This window comes from Cyprinus carpio, chromosome A4, assembly GCF_018340385.1.
Source record: "Cyprinus carpio isolate SPL01 chromosome A4, ASM1834038v1, whole genome shotgun sequence".
Taxonomy (NCBI): Eukaryota; Metazoa; Chordata; class Actinopteri; order Cypriniformes; family Cyprinidae; genus Cyprinus; species Cyprinus carpio.
Window position 1 is genome coordinate 12,846,894 of NC_056575.1, and position 21,601 is coordinate 12,868,494.

The 21,601-nt window shown below is 39.0% G+C and overlaps 1 protein-coding gene across 1 annotated transcript; it reads right to left on the reverse strand.

Annotated features, from left to right (window-relative positions):
- Positions 1 to 1,072: 1,072 nt before the first annotated feature.
- Positions 1,073 to 21,149, reverse strand: LOC109071338 (proline-rich transmembrane protein 4-like). Its single transcript, XM_019087798.2, has 4 exons — positions 20,993 to 21,149; positions 14,847 to 15,988; positions 9,526 to 9,639; positions 1,073 to 3,063 (listed from the first exon to the last, which is right to left on the reverse strand). Exons 2-4 carry the CDS (start codon positions 15,904 to 15,906, stop codon positions 1,073 to 1,075), a joined length of 3,165 nt encoding a protein of 1,054 aa, XP_018943343.2. The 5' UTR covers positions 15,907 to 15,988; positions 20,993 to 21,149.
- Positions 21,150 to 21,601: the final 452 nt, after the last annotated feature.

Sequence of the window (21,601 nt, forward strand, 5' to 3'; positions counted from 1 at the left end):
ATTTGTGCATAAAACAATTGTCAGTTTTCAGTATATTTATTGGAGATCTCCAACAGCCTCTAATGACAAACATTAGATCTATCAGCAGTTTCTCACACGTTTTCAGAACATGCACACTATAAAATGTACAAAGTAATTTTTCTTATTTTGAATATGTATTGAGTAACAGTGTATAGAGTTTTTGAAAACATGACATAAGACCTGGCAGATAAATAAATGATTAATTGTAGTTTATATCAAATATACACTATGAAAAGAACAAAATTGCAGGCTATAGTTCAGTTCGTTAAGTGCTACAGAACAGCTGAACTGCAGCTATCAGCATGGTGCGCTGAAGAATACTTGCATCCTTCTCTTATCTTCTTGTCTCCCTCTCAGTTGATAAAACAGTTAGGCCCTTCAACAATGCATTGTTGTAAAAAACAAGTTAACTGTAAAACTAAAGACCAGAAGCACAATGGACTTTTCTAAAGGTTTACACAATTGGATTGCCAGGTTATACTATATTTTATTTGAAAATATTTTAGATTGCCTAGTATTTGTTTAACAGTATGGTTATCAGTAGTTCGCACTCTCACAGTATTAATCATATAGACCAAAAAGGGATTTTGTACAAATTCATACAAACATCAATTGTTAGCATTATAAAGAAATTTTCAAACAAATGTTTTACACTTACAAATTTATCAATCATCAAAGAACCTTTGTACAAAATCTGCCTAAGCTTCTGGCAACTGGTAGCACTTCTTAAACCTTTACAAGGATGTTGACTTCAGAATACATCTCTTTGGAGAACTTACCTGACAGAAACAAACCAACCCTTACAAAATGAAACATCTGGCACAGTTCTAGTCCACGAAACATTTACCTGTGTCTACACAGAGCAAATGTTTTGACGCCCTGGCAAACAGACTCACCAAATCACCTGATCTGTCCATTATCTGTTAATCATATCTCTGAAACGCTTTTGGTTTCTTCATATTACATAATTTTTTGTTTTGTTTTGTTGAAAGTAGAGATCCCCCCAGAAGACAACAATATCACCACAGAAGATCATAACATCAACCATCCTTCACAAAACAATAAAAAATTCTTCTTCTTGGACAGATTGGTCAAACTCTGACTGCTGTTCCATACTCTCCTCTGACTTTAATGTTCTGTAGGGTCTCTGTAAGCTTCCCCTTTGGTGGCCAGAGCTGGAAGTGTTGCTGGAACCCCCACTGAGGGTAGAGGGTGGTGGATGGTGTCCTTCCGGACTAGAGCACAAAACCAAAGAAGAGCCACCCAGAGACTGTCTATAGAGGGAACAGGAGCTGGAGCTGCCTCTCCAGTGCTCAGGAGATGAGCAGCCAGTAGATGACGACAGTGAGGGAGATGGGGATGGAGGAAAACCTAATGACGGACCATCTGGTTGGACTTGAGAAGTAAGGGGAACTTGGGGTAGCACTTCCACACATGAAGATGTTCGGTATAGGCCTGGATCAAGAGTTAGGGTGTCTCTCAGGGTTTGGGCACCGCTGGAGTTGGTCTCTCTACCATTCAGCGAGTGGTCACTAGAGGTGAAGGGCCGTAAGGGGCTAAAGATACTCATGGGAAACAGAGATTCACTAAACAGTGCTTCATCAATGCTTCGACGCAGATTTATGGGTGAAGGAGGGCGCAGGTCTGCTGTGGAGTCGCTGGTACAGGATGAACCCACAGAAGGGGCACCAGTGTTGGCTTGAGTGTTGGGCAAGTCCAGGTCAAGGTCACGATAGGCCAATGCCCGGTTGCTGTGGTATAAAAGGTCAAGGCCATTCAAGCTGCCGAGACGGTCATCCACCAATGTGTACAAGGGTAGGCACTCTGTCTCTCCATGCCCAATTGGATCACAGATGGCCAGCTTCTCCTGGTGAGACAGAGTCCACTGGTAGCTCCCAGGAATGATAGGTGACTTTGCTGCAAGGAGTTCTGTCCAGCAACTGCCTGGCTGGGGAAGGTGATCAGAGCAGTAAACTGGTTGAGCAACTACCAGAACCAGTGTGAGGCAAATCACTGCTTCACAAACTCGGCAGCTGAACTGAAAAGTCCACCACGGCCAAGGCCGAAAGGACTCAGCGCTTCCAGCAATTCCGAGAGCATGCAGCATGGCATAGAGTTGCAGCCCTGCACAAGCCAAAGAAAAGACAGCACAGAGAAGCACTGCAGCTGATGCCCGATTCCAATCTCGGCTCTCTGCAAAGGGGCAACGGTTGTAGCGTTCAGCTGGTGTTGGTGATGTGTTGTTCAGATGATAAATATGCTTGGAGTCAGCACGAACATAGCAGTAGAACACAAAATATGCAGCTGATAAGAAAGTTGCCAGAGCCACAAAGGCACCTCTAGAGATTAAGGACAGAGACAGGTAGACCTGCTGGTCAACATGGAATAATGCAACAGGGCCAAAGGCAGCAGCAAAGTGCAGAAGCACCAAGCAGGCCAGGAAACAAGGTCTCTGAAAGGCGGAATAAGAGAGCTGCATACGAGAGCGCATTGACAGAAGCAGGAATACTAGACCAAAGGCAGCAGTCATGCAGGGAAATGGTGCCTCATAAAGTAACAGTGAAGCCTCTGTTGATGCCAGGCGGTCCTGGTATCCGTATGCATCGTACGCTAGGGCAAAGGCCCTAGTGCAGCCAGCGGCCACCAGGCAGAGACTAACCAGAGCAAAGTAGCCACAGCCTGAAGGATACTGTAGGGGCAGGCACAGAAGGTTTAGGGTGGAGGCCAAAGCGACTAGACAGAACACAGTGCCCATGCCATATATGTGTGCTTCCCACGCTGAACCCCATGTTGCCAGGGCATTGTTCCAATCAGAATTTAGTGCCACAAACAAAGGTGGGGCTGGAAATGGGTTGGGACTTTGAGAGAGGTTGGTGGAGATGGTGGTTGTACTGTCATTTTTGCTGCTGTTGCTCAGGACAGTGGTGGTGGGCCAAGTGTCACTAGAACTGCAGATTCCAGAACGTTCCGCATTGCAGTCAGGGAGTGCAGATTCTTGGGTAAGGTCTGTCAGCCAGTCCTCAGATGTAGTGGTGGGCATTTCTAAAAGGAAAAACAAACATGTTACATTATTAGTACAGAAGACTTGATAGGATAAGATATGATGAATATGCTACCGATACTGGTTCTCAGGAGATTATTCATAATTTAATGATTTAATGACTCTCATTTAAATGTAAAAGCTGAATGGAAAGCTAGTTACAAAATAAATTACACAAACACATTGTAAGAAAAAAAAATAGAAGAAAAACAGAAAAGGTAATGGTAATTTTCTACCAGAAAACTTTCCATTATGGACATTTTCTTTAACCCTAAAACACAACACAATGCGATGGCTAATTTAAAATATGGGTAAAACACCTGTGAAAAATCAATATGGAAAATTAGCATGGTACATTGGGCCCTATTTTTGGGAACTTTTCTCAGAGTGTATAGAAAATGGATATTCCAAAACAGACAACCAAGGCAGTCATTACTGTCACCAACTTCTCTGGCAATCTATGATTTGTTTTTCTGCAATAGACATCACCACTAGAGGGCTTTTTTGAGGTGTCTGCCTAGCTGAGCATGTTTCACAGTGGAAAACCATGGTTTAAATGTAGAGATTCCTAAATTTGGGAAATGTCTTGTGTAAAAGCTCTCAATATGACATTTCTACAAGGGGGAGAAAAACGGAAGTGGGTATATTTGCTTTGCTATGAAAGGTGGAGATACAACATCAGTTGTTTGTATATAAATGTAATTGTGATTGTATTGTTTGATTCGCAGATTGCTCAGGGAGGAAGCTGCTGTTTTAGATTTTGGATTCTGTGGCTTGGCTCTGGTGCTGAGAAGTGTTACATACATTAGAGTTTCTTAGCCTAACAGAGTTGGAACAGCATGTGAAGTTCCATGTGACCGCCATTTCCAAATCTGGAACTGCTTCCTAATGCTTACAAAACATTTTATTTAAAAGTGATGTATACGCAATCCAAAAGCAAGTCCTCAGATGAACTAGAGCATGTGCATGTTATGAAAACCCACACAGGTCTGTTTGTGGCATCTAATGTGCCACTGTAAAATGTGATATGACATTCAAAAAATGTAAATCCCCCTGCACTAGAAGGATCGCCCTGCTGTGCATTTAAATCTGATGTGCAAATCCATATAAGATGGATGATATTAACTTCCACAGCCATATCAGTCCTATGCATAACAGCGTGGAGATATACGTCAGCTCTTCAGAGACTGACACATCTAATAACACCCTTTAAAGAGCAGATCAGAGTCATAACTCATCTTAGCTGCCACAATCAAGCTTTCTAAAAATGCAGGTGAGTTTACTGAAGGCTTGAGACAGAAACCATGGAGCTTTATCGGCTAACAAAGACTAACAAATTGTAGCTAATGCCAACATTTTACTGTGTGTCAATGTAGACATTTTTCAAAACAAATCAACAAAATTCCAATATGTTTTAGATATTTTTATTTTCTTTCATAAGTACTGTATGCCATTGTTGGCAAGTCCCCATCCCTGTTTCCAATTTCACTTTGTTATATTCACAAATATATACTGATAAAAGCTTAAATTAAATCGCTGAATTGCCAGTCCTGTTACATTTCTGAATGAATATTTATGTGTTTTTATATTTAAAATCTGAATATTAAATTGATTAGATTAAATATTAAAAATCTCATCTCAGAATGTTTAAAATCTTGAAAATTAAACAGTATCATTTTGAAATGTCCATTTCATAGAGTAACCCTCAAAGAGTAACTGCAGCGTGAAACAATTACAAGACAAAAGACGTATTTTTCACACTAAGCTTGACCTCAACCCACCTCCACATTGTGAAGGGTTGAATACATCATGTCTGGAGCTTGTCGAGTGCTGGTAAGACCCTGCCTCATTTTGGGTTGCTTCTGTACACTTTCATGTTTGTAGTGACAGACAATTTCCTGTTACACCCAGAGCCAAATTAACTACTTGTTTATGACCTTCCTCCTTTTAAAAAAGCAGAGGCCAGCACAGAAACATGGGTCACTCCCAAAGGTGGGTCTGGTATTTTTTGCACTGGTTTTGGCCTCTTTGGCTGATAACCACCACTGTGGCTAAATATACTCATCATGCACAGTCAGTGGGGAGCCTTGGTTTCCATTTTAATGTCAAAAACCTATCTAGTGTTTTTTTCTGATGGTGGGGGTTGATATCAAACCTAGCTGCTCTTGATTACTGGTAGCGTGTGTGTGCCACAATCTGCTCATTAGATGCTTCCCTTTTATCAACACAACCACAACATTAACCACCAAGCAGTGCTCATTAGATCTATAGCTTGACATCAAGATTGCTGTTTATCCACTTACATTAAATACAGGTCACAGTTGAGTCCTTCTGTTCGCCGCAAACTTTGGCTCATAGCAATACACTGACCTGATTTCTTTTCAATATAACTGTCTGAATGGATGTTCATCTCTTATTTCCTTCAATCCTTTATGTTGTTCATTCATGAAAAATATCCATTCTTAATGTGCTCTATTCAGACCAAAGGCGGGAACGAGCAGAATGAGCTGAACATATTTCTGTGTAAATCCTACAAAAGCATTCTTATGCAAATTTCAGAACTGATTTCAATGCGACGTACTTACAAAAAAAGATTTATGAATGATTTATACAGAAATTTGTTCCGGATGAGTTTTATGAATAAAATGAAAGACCCAAATGAGTTTAATATATTGCTTCTGCTGCATTCTTAAAGATTAATTCAATGACTTTAATTCAGTCTCCTGTTTTGCTATTTGTGTTTCCGTCTTCATTTATGAATGTTTTAATCTAAGATGTTTTTGTGTCATTCTTTCTGTTAATTGTAAAAAGTGTCAAATTAATACTTCTACTTAGAAAGGATGCATTAAATTGATCAAACCTATCAGTAAAGACTTTTACATTATTAAAAAAAATTCTCTATTCATCATTGCCATTACAGGAATACATTCCTTTTTAAAATATATTACACTACGGGGCCACTGAATGCTTGAATCTGATTGGCTGACGAAGGTTCTAAGGTGTGCAATTATTTTCAGGGAAACGCACAGAGAACGTAGTTCCAGGCAGATCTGGACCGCATTACATGTCCATATCACTTCACCAAATGATTTCTGCTATTTCAAAGGTCTTAAGCTGATGATAACTGGGCCAACATTTTGAGCAATGTTGCTTTGGCACTTTCACATTAAGAATTGATAACAAATGTCTATCTGGATACTTTAGATCGGTCATGGGCCCTGTGTCTCATCTGGTTGCCCTTTGACGGCAACATAGGTCAAAGTTGCCTGGCAACATTGCTCAAAAAGTTGCCCCTGTATCACCAGCCTGATACCTTTGAAATAACAGAAATCATTTGGCGTACAATTTGCCAAAATCATTTGGCTGCTGCCAAACAATTTTGAGGGATACAAAGACTCAGAGAGGTAATATACATGCTCTCTCTCTCTCTCTCTCTCTCTCTCTCTCTCTCTCTCTCTCTCTCTCTCTCTCTCTCTCTCTCTCTCTCTCTCATAACTTCATTAATATCTGCATTAGTTTGCTATCAGGACCTAGTAACTAGGTCTAAAATTACGTTTTGGAATTACCAACGGAGGCGTTGGATAGGGTTGCCACCTTCAGCGAGGCAAAATAAGGGACACCCCCTAGATGGCATGAAAAACAGCTTTAGAAAGTGTCCAGCTGTCTTGATGAGAATTAGTGTTTGATTAACTAAAGGGTGTTAGCAGTGTGTCACTCTGAGGAGAAAGTGTATGGTAGGCAGACACAGGAAGAGGGTGGCGAGAAGGCTGGGCACTGATAAGAGAGATTGCTGTGGCAGGAGCTTCACACGTCCTCCCTCTTCATTTCCTTTCGCCTGCTTGGGCCCTCCACCCTCAGGGGTGTGGAAAATATGACTAGGTTCTGGACGCGAGCCAGAGTTTCAGTCCAGGAATCAATCAAATCTCAATGACCCTGATTCCCTGCACACACTGGATGGCACTCTATTTGTTTCACAGTATCATCCCATGCGGTTTTCCATAATGTTGTTGTTATGGCCATACATTGTAATTGTACTGAATGGAAGTTCAGGAGGAGGGGACAGGAAGCAGACCAAAGGCAAACAATTCACTGATCCACATGGGGTTAAATGGATAGTTTACCCAAAAATCACCCTTAACCCATCCTAGGTGTATATGACTTTCTTCTTTTAGATGAATACAACAGGAGTTATATTAAAAATGTCTTCCCAGCTTTATAATGGCAGTGAATGGGTGATATTCAATAGTTCAACAGAAGTCCAATAAACCGTGTACATCCATCATAAAAGTTAATGAGGGTTTATGAAGTTTTAAATATGTGTATTATTTCTTACAAAAACACATTGATTTGCTTCAGGAGGCCTTTATTAACCACCCGTTTATACCTAATTTTAACTACCAATAAAAATAGTTCAATCTAATAAAAATTTTTTTACCCAGTATGTGTGTGCTATGCATTTTTGTAGTCAAGTTGAACTGATTCCATTGTGTTTATCAAGTTTTTCAATATCTTAGTGACACGCTAACCAAATTCTATTGGAATTAATTGCTAGTATCTCTGCTATGGAGCAATTTTTTTTTTCTGTATTTTGTTACCATACACTGATGTGTCTTAGCTGATCGAATCACTCAAGGTGAATATTAATACCATCTGTAAAGAGGACCTGAGAGTTTCCACAGGTTGTCAGAATGTGAACCAGCAACAGGTATTTTAGAATTAGGACATTAACCCCTGATTCGATAATGACAACACCCTCTGCTTAATTAAGAATAGACAGCTGTGCTGTTACTTCGTCACAAGTACTCATGCAGATTTCATCTATGCTGCCTCACTTTTAGTTTCTGCTGTCTCTAATAATAGATGAGTGGACAACAGGGTAGGATGATCCCATTCATATTGATGAGGCCTGTGTATGCTGACTTACAGAAGAGGGCAGTGAAGGAGACAGGAAGACCATCTGATCTACTTCGTTCCCCCAAGACATTACATTTTCGGGTGAGGTGAATGTGTGTGATAGAATTTGAAACCTTTTGCATCTTTAATTTGAGATACGGCAGCTGCAGTTTTGTGGGTCGGATCTCTGCATGCAGTTTACTTTCTGAGACAGCCCATAAACACAGATATTCTCGCAACCTGGTTCTTTGATCATCGTGGCATATTTTGTCCATCTATTAATGGAATTTAGGTTATCCCATTGAATGCAGTGGGACGAAAGTAGGTTAGGTGCCACAGAAGAGAAGCTGGGTCTAAGATGTATCTCTAAGATGATCAACAGGGAAGGTGACGTAAAATGGCACACTTAACACCATATGCTGATAGATCTGCTGTACTGAGACACATAGTGTAACTGAACTCTCATGGGCAGCTTAGTGGTCAGCTTGTTTCTCATGGTAATATAAACCAACAACAAAATACCTTCTAGCAGCAAACAAAACTATAAAATAAAAGTGCTCCTATAACTAGTTTCTCCTCCTTCTGGAAGCAATTACTGGCAGGTAACAGACAGTTGGACATGGTGCACTCGGCTATACCATACAAAAAGATATCTTCCAAATCACGTGGAGGAGGTGGAAGATTTTGGCTTTAACAAGTGAGCTGAATGTTGAGGCTCCCTTAGTGAAAAATTACCATGTTTGGTAAACATATAAATCTTTCCAGCTGATGTGCGTATTATTTAATAAATGTAATTATTTACCTTGATCTTCATCGAGCATTATTGGATCTTTACGCAGAGTCACCCAATATAATGACAACACTCTCTCCTAACCCAATATAATGTGCATAAACAAGTAAGCCATTTCAAGGTTGATTTCCTTGGAAAATGTATCAAAACATTTATCTTTTTGTTTGTTTGTATTCATTTATCTTTTTGTTTGGACATCCAAAACGATCAAAAACTGGTATGACATTTTTAAAGGGATGTTTTACACAAATGAACAAATTGAACATCTTATTCATAAATTTTTTGAAAAATTTCACAAAAACACCACTTAACCACTCTACATGATTCACAAATTAAACTAAACTAGTTGAACCAGTTCACTCAACCACTCTAAATGATTCACAAATTAGACTGATCTGGTTCTTGAGACTCGATGGGGCTGCTCCAATACCCACACTTGTGGTCTTGCTACTTGAGCACTTGTTTACTTACATGATGCATTCCTGTATTTGGCTGGCTCAATTGTTCAAGTGGGCATTTACTTTTATGGACTGATACTTTTGTGATAAATACTGGTTTGGAATGACATGAGTAAACTATGGCGATTTTTAATTTTGTCTGAACTATACCTTTAACAAATTAGTCTGGGCAGCTTGAATGTAGTGCTATTTACTCAAGTTGAAGGTTTCTCAATTATACTTGTATTTTGAAAACTGGTTCATGTCCCAAGATAAAAATCAGAGTATAATCAGGTGTATTTTACATTAAGGGGTGTATTGCATCGGACCGTTTTATTAATTACCTGTGTTCCTGAGAGTCGTCGCGCTAGCTGATGTTGTCAGTTCATCGTTTTGCTCTTGTGTTGTCAGATCAGCACTCTTTCCCATTTCCTTTTCGCTTTTCTCCCATACAAAGCCTACCGGGAAAACAGAGCACACAAGTCTGAGAATGTGGTGCTAAATGAAAGTTATGACTGAAAGAACAGAGAAACAGGAACATTATCTAACCTAGTTATGTCAAACAGATTTCTGTGGTATTCCAGGCCAGGCTTCAGTGGCACTGGAGTTGGCATCTCATTGTTTAATTACAATAACTTGACTTTCATGTTTGCATGTGTGCAGCCCACTCTACTGTGACTGAGCTTCATTACGGATCTGAAACGGAAACCTTATCTTTGTGACCAAGCAGGATTAGCGGACTAATCCCAAGCGAAACTTTCCTATGAGAAAAAGCTACAAACAGACACTGGGTTTTGTGTGGCTATGCACAAAATAGACTTTACGATGGAATATTCACATTCCCAAATGTGAAACTATGTAGATGTTTAGGCATGTGTGTGTGTGTGTATGGACTCTATATGGATGTGTAGCGTCAATGTGCCCAAATAAGTATACAGAATTGTGTGCACCTTAGGCTGAGTGTAAAAAGCTTTCATTGCTTATAGAGACACAGACATGACCTTTAGGGTGACCTGAAGACTGTTTGTGTGTCTACAATAGTTTGTGGTAACTGCTTAAGACCTGTATGTTGCTCTTATTTGTATATTGCCAGGATGCACATTTCAACTCTGATCACAGCAGATCTTGGTTCTAGTGCTGATACTGTCTCTCATTAGCATGAATAATGAGCTCTGCACCAAACCGAGTAAGGAGCCTATAAAAGGACAGTATGTGTGTGTGATTGAGCGCAGCTCTCATCCTCTCTTGGCATGGGTTCACTCATGCTAAACCATCATGAGTGAACATCAAGCATCACTTGGCCACCACTTGATTCCATGATTCTCTGTAAGAGAAAAACTAGATCGATCTCTCTTTCTGTCTATCCCTCCATCTGTCTAATCCATCTATATCTATCCATCCATTTACATTTTTTATATATCCATCTATATCAATCCATCCAGCAATATCTATCTAATCCATCTACTGTATCTATCCATCTCCATCAATATCTATCCATCCATCTATATATCTACTGTATCCATTATCCATTCATCCAACCAACTTTCCATACTTGTAATGAGAAGCACTTAACAAAGGAGAACCTTTAAGGGCTCCCTGTGGATTCTTGTCAGCATAAAATAAATTCAGCATTAGAATTTTATAGTTGATTTAGAATTTTTATTTTACAGTGATATATTTGAAGAGTGTTTTTTCTTTTGCTTCAATAACAACAAAAATAACAACAATTAGTTAGTATTATTTTTAATGATAGCCGTTTTGATATATAATCACAACATTTTGGCCAAATTGTGCAGCCCTACAAACAAGCACGATCATTATTTTAATCACATTTTGAATCACAATATTAATGATTTTTATTAGATTTTTTTTATTTTTATTTTTATATTTATCTATCCATTTACATATCCTTTCATGTATCTATGCATTTCTCCAGCATCAGCCTTGTACTGAATTACTCTCCGCTGTCTCCTGATGGGTGATTTAGAGATTCTGACTTTTACACCAGCTGTGTTCAAATGAAGCGCCAAACGTCCCCCTTCACTCTCTGCCAGAACCACTTTGATCACCAGTCTTCATTAGATGATGAGAAATGCTCTCTCAGAGCTAGTTATTAATCTAAGCAACCTTTTTGCCTTCATCTTCCTGTCTTGTTCTCTTCTACCCCTCCTCCTCCTCTCTCCCTGGTCACCATTAATAAAGAGGGAATTAGATCAGAATTTGTAATTTTGACCCCTGCACAGTGTGACATACATCATCTCCCTCATGCTGAATGTGTGTGTGTGTGTTTGTCTGTGAGATTATGAACACAATTCAGCATGCTCAAGTTAAAAGGTCAGTCTCTATTTCATTTAAAAAGGATTTTTAGGGTAAAAAACATCAGTAAATTTCCTTCTGTTTGGATTCAGTAAAGTCACACATAATCTCCACACAGGCAGTAATGATTTGGTGAGTCTAGACGCTTTAAGAGAGAGCCTAATCATAGGATGAACCTGCTATGAAATGACAGTGAGGTAAATACTTTAAGTGTATTGTTTGTGAGTGTGTATGTTCCAGTGACAGCCTGCACATGCCTCTGTCCTCAGTTTACCCAAAACACACCATCAACAATATACTACATAGCACTTTTCAACAGTGTTGCCGTGACGACAATCTCATTGTAACCAGTTTGAGAGCTGTAACCTTGACAACCATTTAGTTTATGATCTAGCATATAAATAACCCTAGAGTTCAGCAATGTTTCATCCCCAAGAAAATAAATATATTTTCCAACCTAATTCTCATTCTCCCATAAGAAACAAATTTTTCATAACTATAATTCTATGATTGTCTGGACACAACTTTCACTTTAATTCACATAAATAGAATGTGAAATCAGTTTGAAAGATTCTGCCTCGTTTCGCTTTCCAGTCAATCATTATTTCAACACTCCTTGCTTTCCTGTTTAGTGCTCTCTCCTCTTTCCCAGTTTCCCCTCCTCCTCTCAGTTCCAGTGTGGTAATTGACCTTGCTCTCAGCTCCAACGTATTTTTGAGGTGGGGGATAAGCAATTTGTGGCTGCCTGCACCTCCAGAAGACAAGGTGAGCCAAACATTAGTCAATAATTTGCTGTTTTACACACTCATACACACACACACACACACACACACACACACACACACACACACACACACACACACACACACACACACACACACACACACACTATTTAGTGCTTTCTAGAGGTGCAGGGTTAAATAGCCTCACAATACTAAAATGTATTTATGTTTCTGAAATTTTGCTGTAGAATCAGTTATTTGACTCATTATGTCTGTCAGATGTTTATTGATTTGCTAAAAGGGATAGTCCACCCCCCAAAAAATCTTTCTTCTCTGGAGGATAAAAAAATTGAAGAAAATTGGAAAAAAATACAATGGAAGTCAATGGGGACCAGGAACTGTTTAGTTACCAACATTCTTCAAAATATCTTCTTTTATATTGCACAAAAGAAATAAACTCATACAGGTTTGGGACAACTTGAGGGTGAGTAAATTATGACAATTTTCATTTCAATTTTCACATACATAATGTTCTTAAAGGGATAGTTCACCCAAAATTACAATTCTGTCTTCATGCCATTCCAAACCTGAACTGAACGCAAAAGATGATATTGTAAAGAATTTTGAGAACCAAACAACACTGACTTCCAATGTATGGACAAAAACATTAAGAGATTTCTCAAAGCATCTTCTTTTGGGGTCCACAGAATGCAGAAAGCCACGTAGTTTTGTAACATTAGGTCAATGAAGACAGAATTTTCATTTTTGGTGAACTATCCCTTTAAAATGTAACTCTCTAGGTCTGAATACAGCATGAACAATACAAAATATAAAGTAAGTATGGAAGTGAAGGCTAAATTGTTTCCATCAGCGATCTGAAAGTATTCTACAAGTTCGGATGGAAAGGAAAAGAAGAGAAGGACATGAAAAACACATCTCTGGGAGCCAGGAGAGGTTGAAAGAAAACATAAGACTGAAGGGCTAAATGAGACTTATGGCTGGAAAAAAAAGAGAGATGCCCAACAAACGTCACTGTGAGAGAGGATGGATAGAGCGAATTGAGAAAAGGAGACTAAATGTTGAGAGAGGCATGCTCAGCATCTACGAACAGGCGGTGCAGAAAAACATCGACATCGTCCCTGAGGATTCACTGGCTCTGCCGTTGGAATACTGATCACATACCGCCCAACTGGCTGCTTCTCCAGTGCAAATCCCATGCTCACTGTACACATACATGCATGTCTTACCTCTCCCTTAGCTCTAGATATCAAACAGAGTCATGTCAATACTGTTTAACATGCTTGGCTACCTCACATATACTATATCTAGGCGCCTGGCACACTATTTACACAGATATCTGGAGCGTTTTAGTGTATGATCACCTCAAAGGAGGTCTGTATTGATTCGTCTGGCCGGTATCTTGATCTAAGGTCTAGATCTTCTTTTTAACGATTAGAAGTACAGTAAGTGTCTTTGCGAAAAGGTGTCCCTCCAGTGGGTTATACACACCAAATTTGACCTTAAATGATGCCAGTGTTTGTAATGAAAATATTACTTACGGCATTTTTTTTAAACTGTATGCAAAATAGTATGCATTTTTTGCAACAACATTCCAAAATATGCAACAAACATTTTAAACAGTAGTATACTACAGTATGTTGATATCATTGCTGACCTCATAACATTAGGTATGGTCAGAAATACATATGTAAATAACCACATTTGGATTTTTAATGCAGTTTTCTGTAAAAAATATTTTAACTCTATGCGGTCTGATCAAATATGCCAAGAATAAGATTACGGATAATATTACAGTATTTGTAGTTGGTCAAGTGGAGCACAATGCATTATTCAGTGCAAGATTTTTGTACAATGTGTTTTGTTTTGTTTTTTGACAGTTTTTTTTCCATTAAATTGTAATTACTGTGATACAGAATAAAAATCAAATTTTCATTACTGTAATGATTGTCTGGACACTATTTAATTTTTATTAAAATCTGCATAGATTAAATCCCCTAAAACAACCTTCCATTATTGCTTAGTAACTGTACTTTAAAAAAAATTTACTTAAACCTTTTTCCTGTATTACGGTAATGAGAATGGGATTTATTTGCACTATATAATAATCGTAGAAAAAAATCATGCAAAATCAAATTTGTCTTTTGATTATTGGGGTAACATATGTCTCGCAGTATACATATTGTAATAGTATGAGTAGTATTATATTCTAAATATAACCTATGTCTCCTTGCCAGGAACAAAGCTCACAGACTAACTATATAAACAGACATCAGCAATGATGGGGCGGTTCCTATTCTTACTATCAAATGAAACTCATTCCTTTCACTAATTATTGACCACAGTTTATATGTTTCAGGGACTCTGGGGCTATTAATCAATTCATCAGCCTCATTGATTCCACTGATAACCCTTGACTGGTAATCAGTGAGGGCTCTGCAATTCATTAAATACTCATTTTCACCTTAAATAAAGGTATAACAATGAAACAAAAGAACAAATGGAACACACCCATGCCAGCTATGGAGGGGTCAAATTGGGTTAATTTTTGGTTATTTTAGATCATATGCTTGGGTTGGAAATGAAAAGAAAGGATGGGGTTGACTTACCTCCTGCTGGCAGGGTGGGAGTAGAATCTGGGCCAAAACTTTGCACTCCTCCCCATTCTGATGGGCCTGCGGTCTGCTCCAACCATGTAAATCCATCCAGAGCCTTGTCGGTGGTTTTAAAAGGTGTCCAATCTGGTTTCGAGGCTGTGTTTGTTATCCCCAATGTGTTTTGGCCAGTGCTGACAGTGGTCAAAGGTTCGGTAGATACTTCTGGCATAGGGCCTGCTGGTGTGATAAAATGTGTGGTGTGAAATGAAGCTATCGTTAGTTCTGACGTTGTTGCCTGAGTGTCTGTTGGTATGGTTTGGTCATTATAAGGGCTCATGGTTTCCGTAATCAGTCTCAGTGTTATAGTTTGCTTGGTGCTGGTATTCTGAGCAGTGGATACAGTGTATGTTTGCGTTGTTAGTTCTGACGTTGTTGACGGAGTGTCTGTGGGTACAGTTTGGTCACTGTAAGGGCTCATGGTTTCCGTAATCAATCTCAGTGATGTAGTGTGCGTGGTGCTGGTTCTCTGGGCAGTAGATACAGTGTATGTTTGTGTTTCTGGTCTAGATATTTGAGATGTCGTCATTTGTGGGGTTTTCGCTGTGGTTGGACCATTATTGGGGGGCCAGTGGTCGAGATCATAGTTTTGATCGAGTTTAGTAGGTTCTGGTCTGTTTAATTGGGATAAGTCAATTATTGGCAGTTTAGCTGATTTTAAAGGCAGCAGGGTGCCTATCTGGACAGTGCTGCTTTTAAGTTCCTTAAACGTGGTTGCAGTCGGCTGGTATTTTAGGCTCAAGTCCTCTGAAGACAGATTATAGTCTTGTGTGGTTGCTTCTGGGAAAGTCGTGCTCACCTTTGTCATAGCAGAGCCTTTAGTCTCACCGAAGAAACCCCATGATCCAAAACCCAACGATGGAATTTTAGGTTTCCATTTTTCAATGTAGGACATGCCCCATGTTTTAGAGTCTGCCTTGGTTTGGGTCGTTGGTTTTGGCCCATGCCCACTGAAAAACCCATAGACAGAGCTGAAGAGAGAGAAGACCACAAGAGTCCCGCGCAGAAGAAGCATTCTGCCCCTCTAATGTCGTCACGGACCACTGCTCACATGGTGTCTGAATTTCCGAGGAACGCCCACCAGGTGCACCAGGCTTCTGCAGCAATAAACAATTATATCGTGTCAGTTCACTTCAAGTAAGTTATATTATAGATCTTTTCCCATTACACCTGTATGAGGACCTCTTTCAGTTTAAACCTTTGAGTTTAGTAGTCTCATACCAAACTCACTTCTTCCTGCTGTCACAGAGGTGGCCTCAACTCTCCATTGACAGAGCAATTATAGAAGCAGGGCTCTTTAAGAATACTAATGGGAGACTTGAGGTCTCTTTGTGGCCATGTATGTGTGGTGTAGTAGGACGTATGGAGGCCCAGTTTCTTTGTGGAGCTGTGGGCTAATTTTGGAGTATAAAGCTGATGGCCTGTAGCCTCAGTGAGAGGAGTTGAATTTGATGGAATTTCTCTTGGTGAGACTTGGACTCTTTTTTTTCTTTCTTCGCCACCTCCGCGTCCTTCGTTCTCACTCTCTCTCTCTCTTTCGCTCACTTTCTCTCCCCCTCACACAATTGATTTGTTCTCAAAACTGCAATAAACTCTCTACTCTCCGACTGGGAATAAAATCAGTTGTTTTTGGTCAGTAAATAGTGGGATAAGTATTTTGAAATTCTATCATTTCATTTCTTTTTTTAACCCCATTGTGTTTCATCAGTCTCTCAATGCCATCTGTATCGCAGAAATGGCCTCCCTCAAGAGACTTTTTAAAGACCGGACCCTTTCTCACAACTTAATGAGGTTTGCTTACTAGATTAAACCAACTAACTGGCTCTGGTCTAATGGGTTTAAAAAAGATTGATGGATCTCAGATTTGTCTTTGTGAGAAAATGCTAAACATCAGCCACAATCTAAAGATGCACATTGACCTTTTTGATCATTTATGGTTTATTGGTTAATGGCCAACTGAATAATCGAGAGTTGATATGCATCTAAACAAGCTTTTCATAAAAGTTTATTAGCTTCACAACAGCTAATAACAAATTTACAAACATCAATACATTATCTAAAGATTTTTAAGCTATTAAAAGCCTGTAAAGTGTGTTGTATTTTGTTATTTAGGTATATTGCTGTAAAGTTTAGTGTCAGTAAGATACTATTTTATTAAAAAATTCTAAAAAATCACCAAAACTGCATCTAACCAAACAAAAATACATCTAAACAAAAATAAAACTAAAAAATAATATTGTGACATTATTACAATTTAATTAATTTGTCTATTTGAATATATTTATACATTTAAATAAATTAGTTTCACAACTTTCACATGATCCTTCAGAAATCATTCTAATATGCTGATTTGAACAGAATTTATTTTATTATTATTATTATTTTTAGCAATGTTTTCTAAAAAAGAATCCAATCAAATAAAACATACAGAATATACAGTATGCTGATAATATCCTAGTTAATACTGCTTCCAGGTCACATTGAAAATGAAAGGTCAAGGTCAACACACTGCATTATGGGATGCAGTACCCTGTAAAATATATTCTGGCTGTACACTATTCTTTGCACCTCTCACCATTTCTGTAGCTTTTATAGCGTAATCTTTCCACAGGAGGTGCAGTTAAAGCCTGGCTGAGTCATAATCATTACCGTCATCACTAGTCAGACTGTTTACTCATTACCCCACACCATCTGCTTTGAGCGAATAGAGTCCCGTCTTCTACAACCTCACTATTAAAGACTGCATTACTACAGGCCAGATTTATCAAAACATTTATCAAAGGCTTTGATAAATGTTTTGCTTTCTCAGCCCCTGCTTTTGTCTTTCACACCATCTGAAACATTTTAGGAACAGTTTTATCTGTGCTAAATGCCTCAGTAAATCAGACCCCACAGGAGCTTGTTAAACAGCATCAAAAGCGCTGCTGTGTGAGTTTGTCAGAGTCGGTGCCTAACAGGAAACATAAATGACTGTATAGCACTGAGCTTTACTATTAGACCCCCTCTCTCTTTTCTTCTTTGCCTGTCTCTATCCATTTCTCTCTCTCCCTTCCCTCTTTCATTGTCATTTTGTTCCACCGTGCATGGCAAAGAAAGGGCCTGGATGTAATCACTCAAGCACAAAAAGGGAAAAAAGCGAGTACTTGAGAGCTACTCCAGATTTAACATCACATATTTATTCCTCGCCTGAAATCCCTCCCTTGTTGCGTTTTTTATATTTCGAAAGTGATCCTTCACCAAAGAGCGTCTTGTAACTCACAACCCCCTGTTAAAACTTTATTCCTACACTCACAATCATCATAATATGGATTGCAGTTATCAAACTGTCACATTTTTCATTTCAATTTGGTGGTTCTCAGATGGTTTTGTTTCAAGATCCAGATTTTGGATCGGATATCTAGTAGAGGCCAAACAATCATTCAAAATCTATTTTTAAAAATGTTCGTTCAGCCTGTTCATGTTGGCATCTCTTTCAGTTCTTTCAACAAGTGACAGATTAATTTTATTTGTCAAAATACAGTACATTGCAATTGGATGTGCGACAGATTTGTCTTTGTGAGAAAACGCAGAAAGTCGGCCATGATCTAAAGATGCACATTGACCTTTGTGATCATTTATGGATTATTGGTGCCTGGGTAGCTGAACAATTAAGAGTCAATATAATACCTGAATGACCCGAACGTTTTATAGCTGCTGCGAAAATCATAAGCTAACAGCAAATTTACAAACATAAATATATAAAGATTTCAAGAGATTAAAAGTCTGTAAGATTGTAAAGCCTGTGTGGTGTATTTTGCTATGAGTGGAATAAATAAATGAAGTTTATTTTATAATGTCATTCAGCATTGTTTTTTTCTTTTTTCTAGCTGTCCACAACCCTGTCTAACCCTGTCTAACCCAACCCTATTTAAATGGACCAGGACCCTCCAGTTGAGAACAACTAAACTATATGATGTTTTATTAACAAGGTTCGGGAGGAGCGCGTCAGATAATTAGCCTAATCAACACCGGTGGACCACAATCAAGTAATCAATACCACAGTATAAATACCGCTGACTTACCTCTATCCATTGACGGTTTATCAGCATCCCTCCTCCACCCCAACTCCTCACTTCAAGTTCACCTTACAACTAGACGGGGAAGGGGGGGTACTCCAGTTTGGGCCATTCCCGAGCTCGGAGCCCTTCCCCGGACAGCACGTCAAATACGCATTTCATACCTCAGCTAATAATATGTAAGTGTGAACTAGTGAAATATGCACTTTTTCCATCAACATCTTTTGTAAACTGAATTTTTGATCCAATGTATTACTTAACCAATGAAAGGCAAAATGGTGATTCCAGTTAATCATAATAAGGAGGACTTGAATGAACCCATTAGGGAACTAAGAGAAGGCTGTAAGATTAGAGTTAGGGTCAAAATGTCCTTCTCGCAAATGTATGTGTGTTTAAAGTAGATCTAGCACTGAGGACTTTCTTAAGTGGTGACAGATCGACTCATCATGATATCAATTATTTTAACAGGCCTCTAGACGTGCATGACGGCTGTGGGAATCATTGGTTTCACGCCTTCATGAAATCAAATGATATATTCACTGAGCCTTTCTGGTTCTTATCCACTAGACAAGATGGGGGAGGGGATATTTATGACCTGCAGCCACAAAAACACACAGATAGCCATAAAGGAGTTTTCCTTTAAACACAGTCTAAAGGTTTTTAGAGACAGCAAAAGCCATTAGCCTATCCTTAACCTCAAATTAACCCAACCATGAACCAGAGCAGCCATGGTCTAAACACAGCTTAGTCCTGAACAAAGAATATTTAGGGATGGTTCACCAAAAACACAGAAGTACAAAATCAAACTTAATCCTAGACTACAAATAATTTTAGTAGTAAAATAGCTTAAACCAGGATTTAAGACATTTAAGTCTAATTATAGATATTTTAAAGAAGTTTTTGTACTAATTAGTGTATTTAAAGTTGATGTGCTTAAAAAACATCTGTCAGCATTTGTAGGCTAGGTGTATTAGATACATTTATCCATGTTGTCATTAATTCACAGGTGCAAAAATCGGTAGATTTGACGTCATTTTGAACACCCATTAATGTACAGTACAGTACAGTAGTCAACTGGACACAATAACATCGAACCAAGGGCAATGTCCAGTTACACAGAACCCCCTAAATCACCTCAGTTGACCGGTTTGATGGAGCATTGAATGTGTCCTTATTTTACACAATGTTTCTCCTCCCATTCCCTCACACTCCATGTACACAATCATTTTCCACATCAATGGCTCTCTGCATCCTCACGGTTGTCAGTCGCAACAGTGTTCATTAACAGAATGTTATCATGTTGCAGGCCTGAATGGATCAGTTTATGTTTAGCCTGTATGTGCGTGTAAATTAATGAATTATATGTTCTGATCATAGTTTTTGCTCCCAGCCATCAGCTCTGGGTGTTTCATTGTACCCCCTGCAAGCAATATCGCAATATACACTCCCAAACATGATATCTGATGCATCTGTCAGTCAAATTATTTAAGATGTTTTTAAAGACAATGTGGTCCAAACAACCTGTTGACATCTGTGGCTCTTCGGCAAATTTACTGTAATTTCCAAATGTTGCATTTGTCTGTGCATGTCTTAGCACATGCACAGTGCTGTTTCTCACGAGTCGTCGATTACACTTGCCTGTAAGAACATGATAAATGACCTGTCACGTTAATGCTTTTATGGGCTTTTCTCTTGAAGTATCTGATTCTGGATCACCTGATTATTTGAAAACGCACAGGCTGCTACACCGGCTGCCTTCGCCATGGTTACCGGAGGAGCAAAATACGCTTGCAACCCAGAGCTTTTCCCACACTGCACATAAGTGAATAGGTGTGAGATGGTACACAACCATCCATTTAGCACAATCAAGAGCATGAGCCGTGTTTATCAAGCAAATAAAGATGTTAATGGACCTGACACACGCATTTCTAACTGACATTGTCACATACATATACCTAAATCAGGAGATTCAGCCATCTGCAACAAGGCTGTAGCTTCTGCAATGAAACATTTCTTGAGAGACAGAGGACAGAAAGAGAAACTTACCTTTCTCCCAGTGGAAGAGGGCAAACAGAGAATCCAGAGGAGCCACCAGCACTCCACTGCAGGAGAGCGAGATCTGTCTCTCTGTGCGTGTGGGAGAGAAATCGTTTTTGGTTGCACACTCTCCCTCCCTCTCTCTCTCTCTCTCTCTCTCTCTCTCTCTCTCTCTCTCTCTCCCTCTCTCTCTCTCTCTCTTCCTCTCTCCTCCCCTCTCCTGCTGCATCAGTAGTCTAGTGTAAGATTCAGATGCACAATATCTGGTCACACCTCGCTGAGCAGATTGTTAGAGAGCAAGCACCATACAGCAGGCAACCGTCAAGGAATTAAGCATCCTACACAGATGAAAAACACAAATGCTCAAACACATACAGTACCTTGAATACATAAGCACACTAGCATTTACACTATCATTACCAGTATCTATTTTTTTTCCTCACAATTTTTAAACTAGCTTTTAGACATTCCTGGAAGTGCAAAATAGTTGTGTACAAAGTAGTCTCATTTAATATTACAGTATGTCATACAAACTGCATGTATAATACCCATATACAGCAAATTACATAGAAAATGCTTTAACACTGTAATTTTTAAATTGTGATTTTATTTAAAATA

Bases quoted from the DNA above. Each gene is read 5' to 3' on its own strand.
- LOC109071338 (XM_019087798.2), bottom strand. From the start codon at position 15,906: ATGCTTCTTCTGCGCGGGACTCTTGTGGTCTTCTCTCTCTTCAGCTCT. The intron at 9,640-14,846 runs GTAAGTCAACCC...TTTTCCCGGTAG, and splicing joins TCCCACCCTGCCAGCAGGAG to GCTTTGTATGGGAGAAAAGC. The intron at 3,064-9,525 runs GTAATTAATAAA...TTTTCCTTTTAG, and splicing joins GACGACTCTCAGGAACACAG to AAATGCCCACCACTACATCT.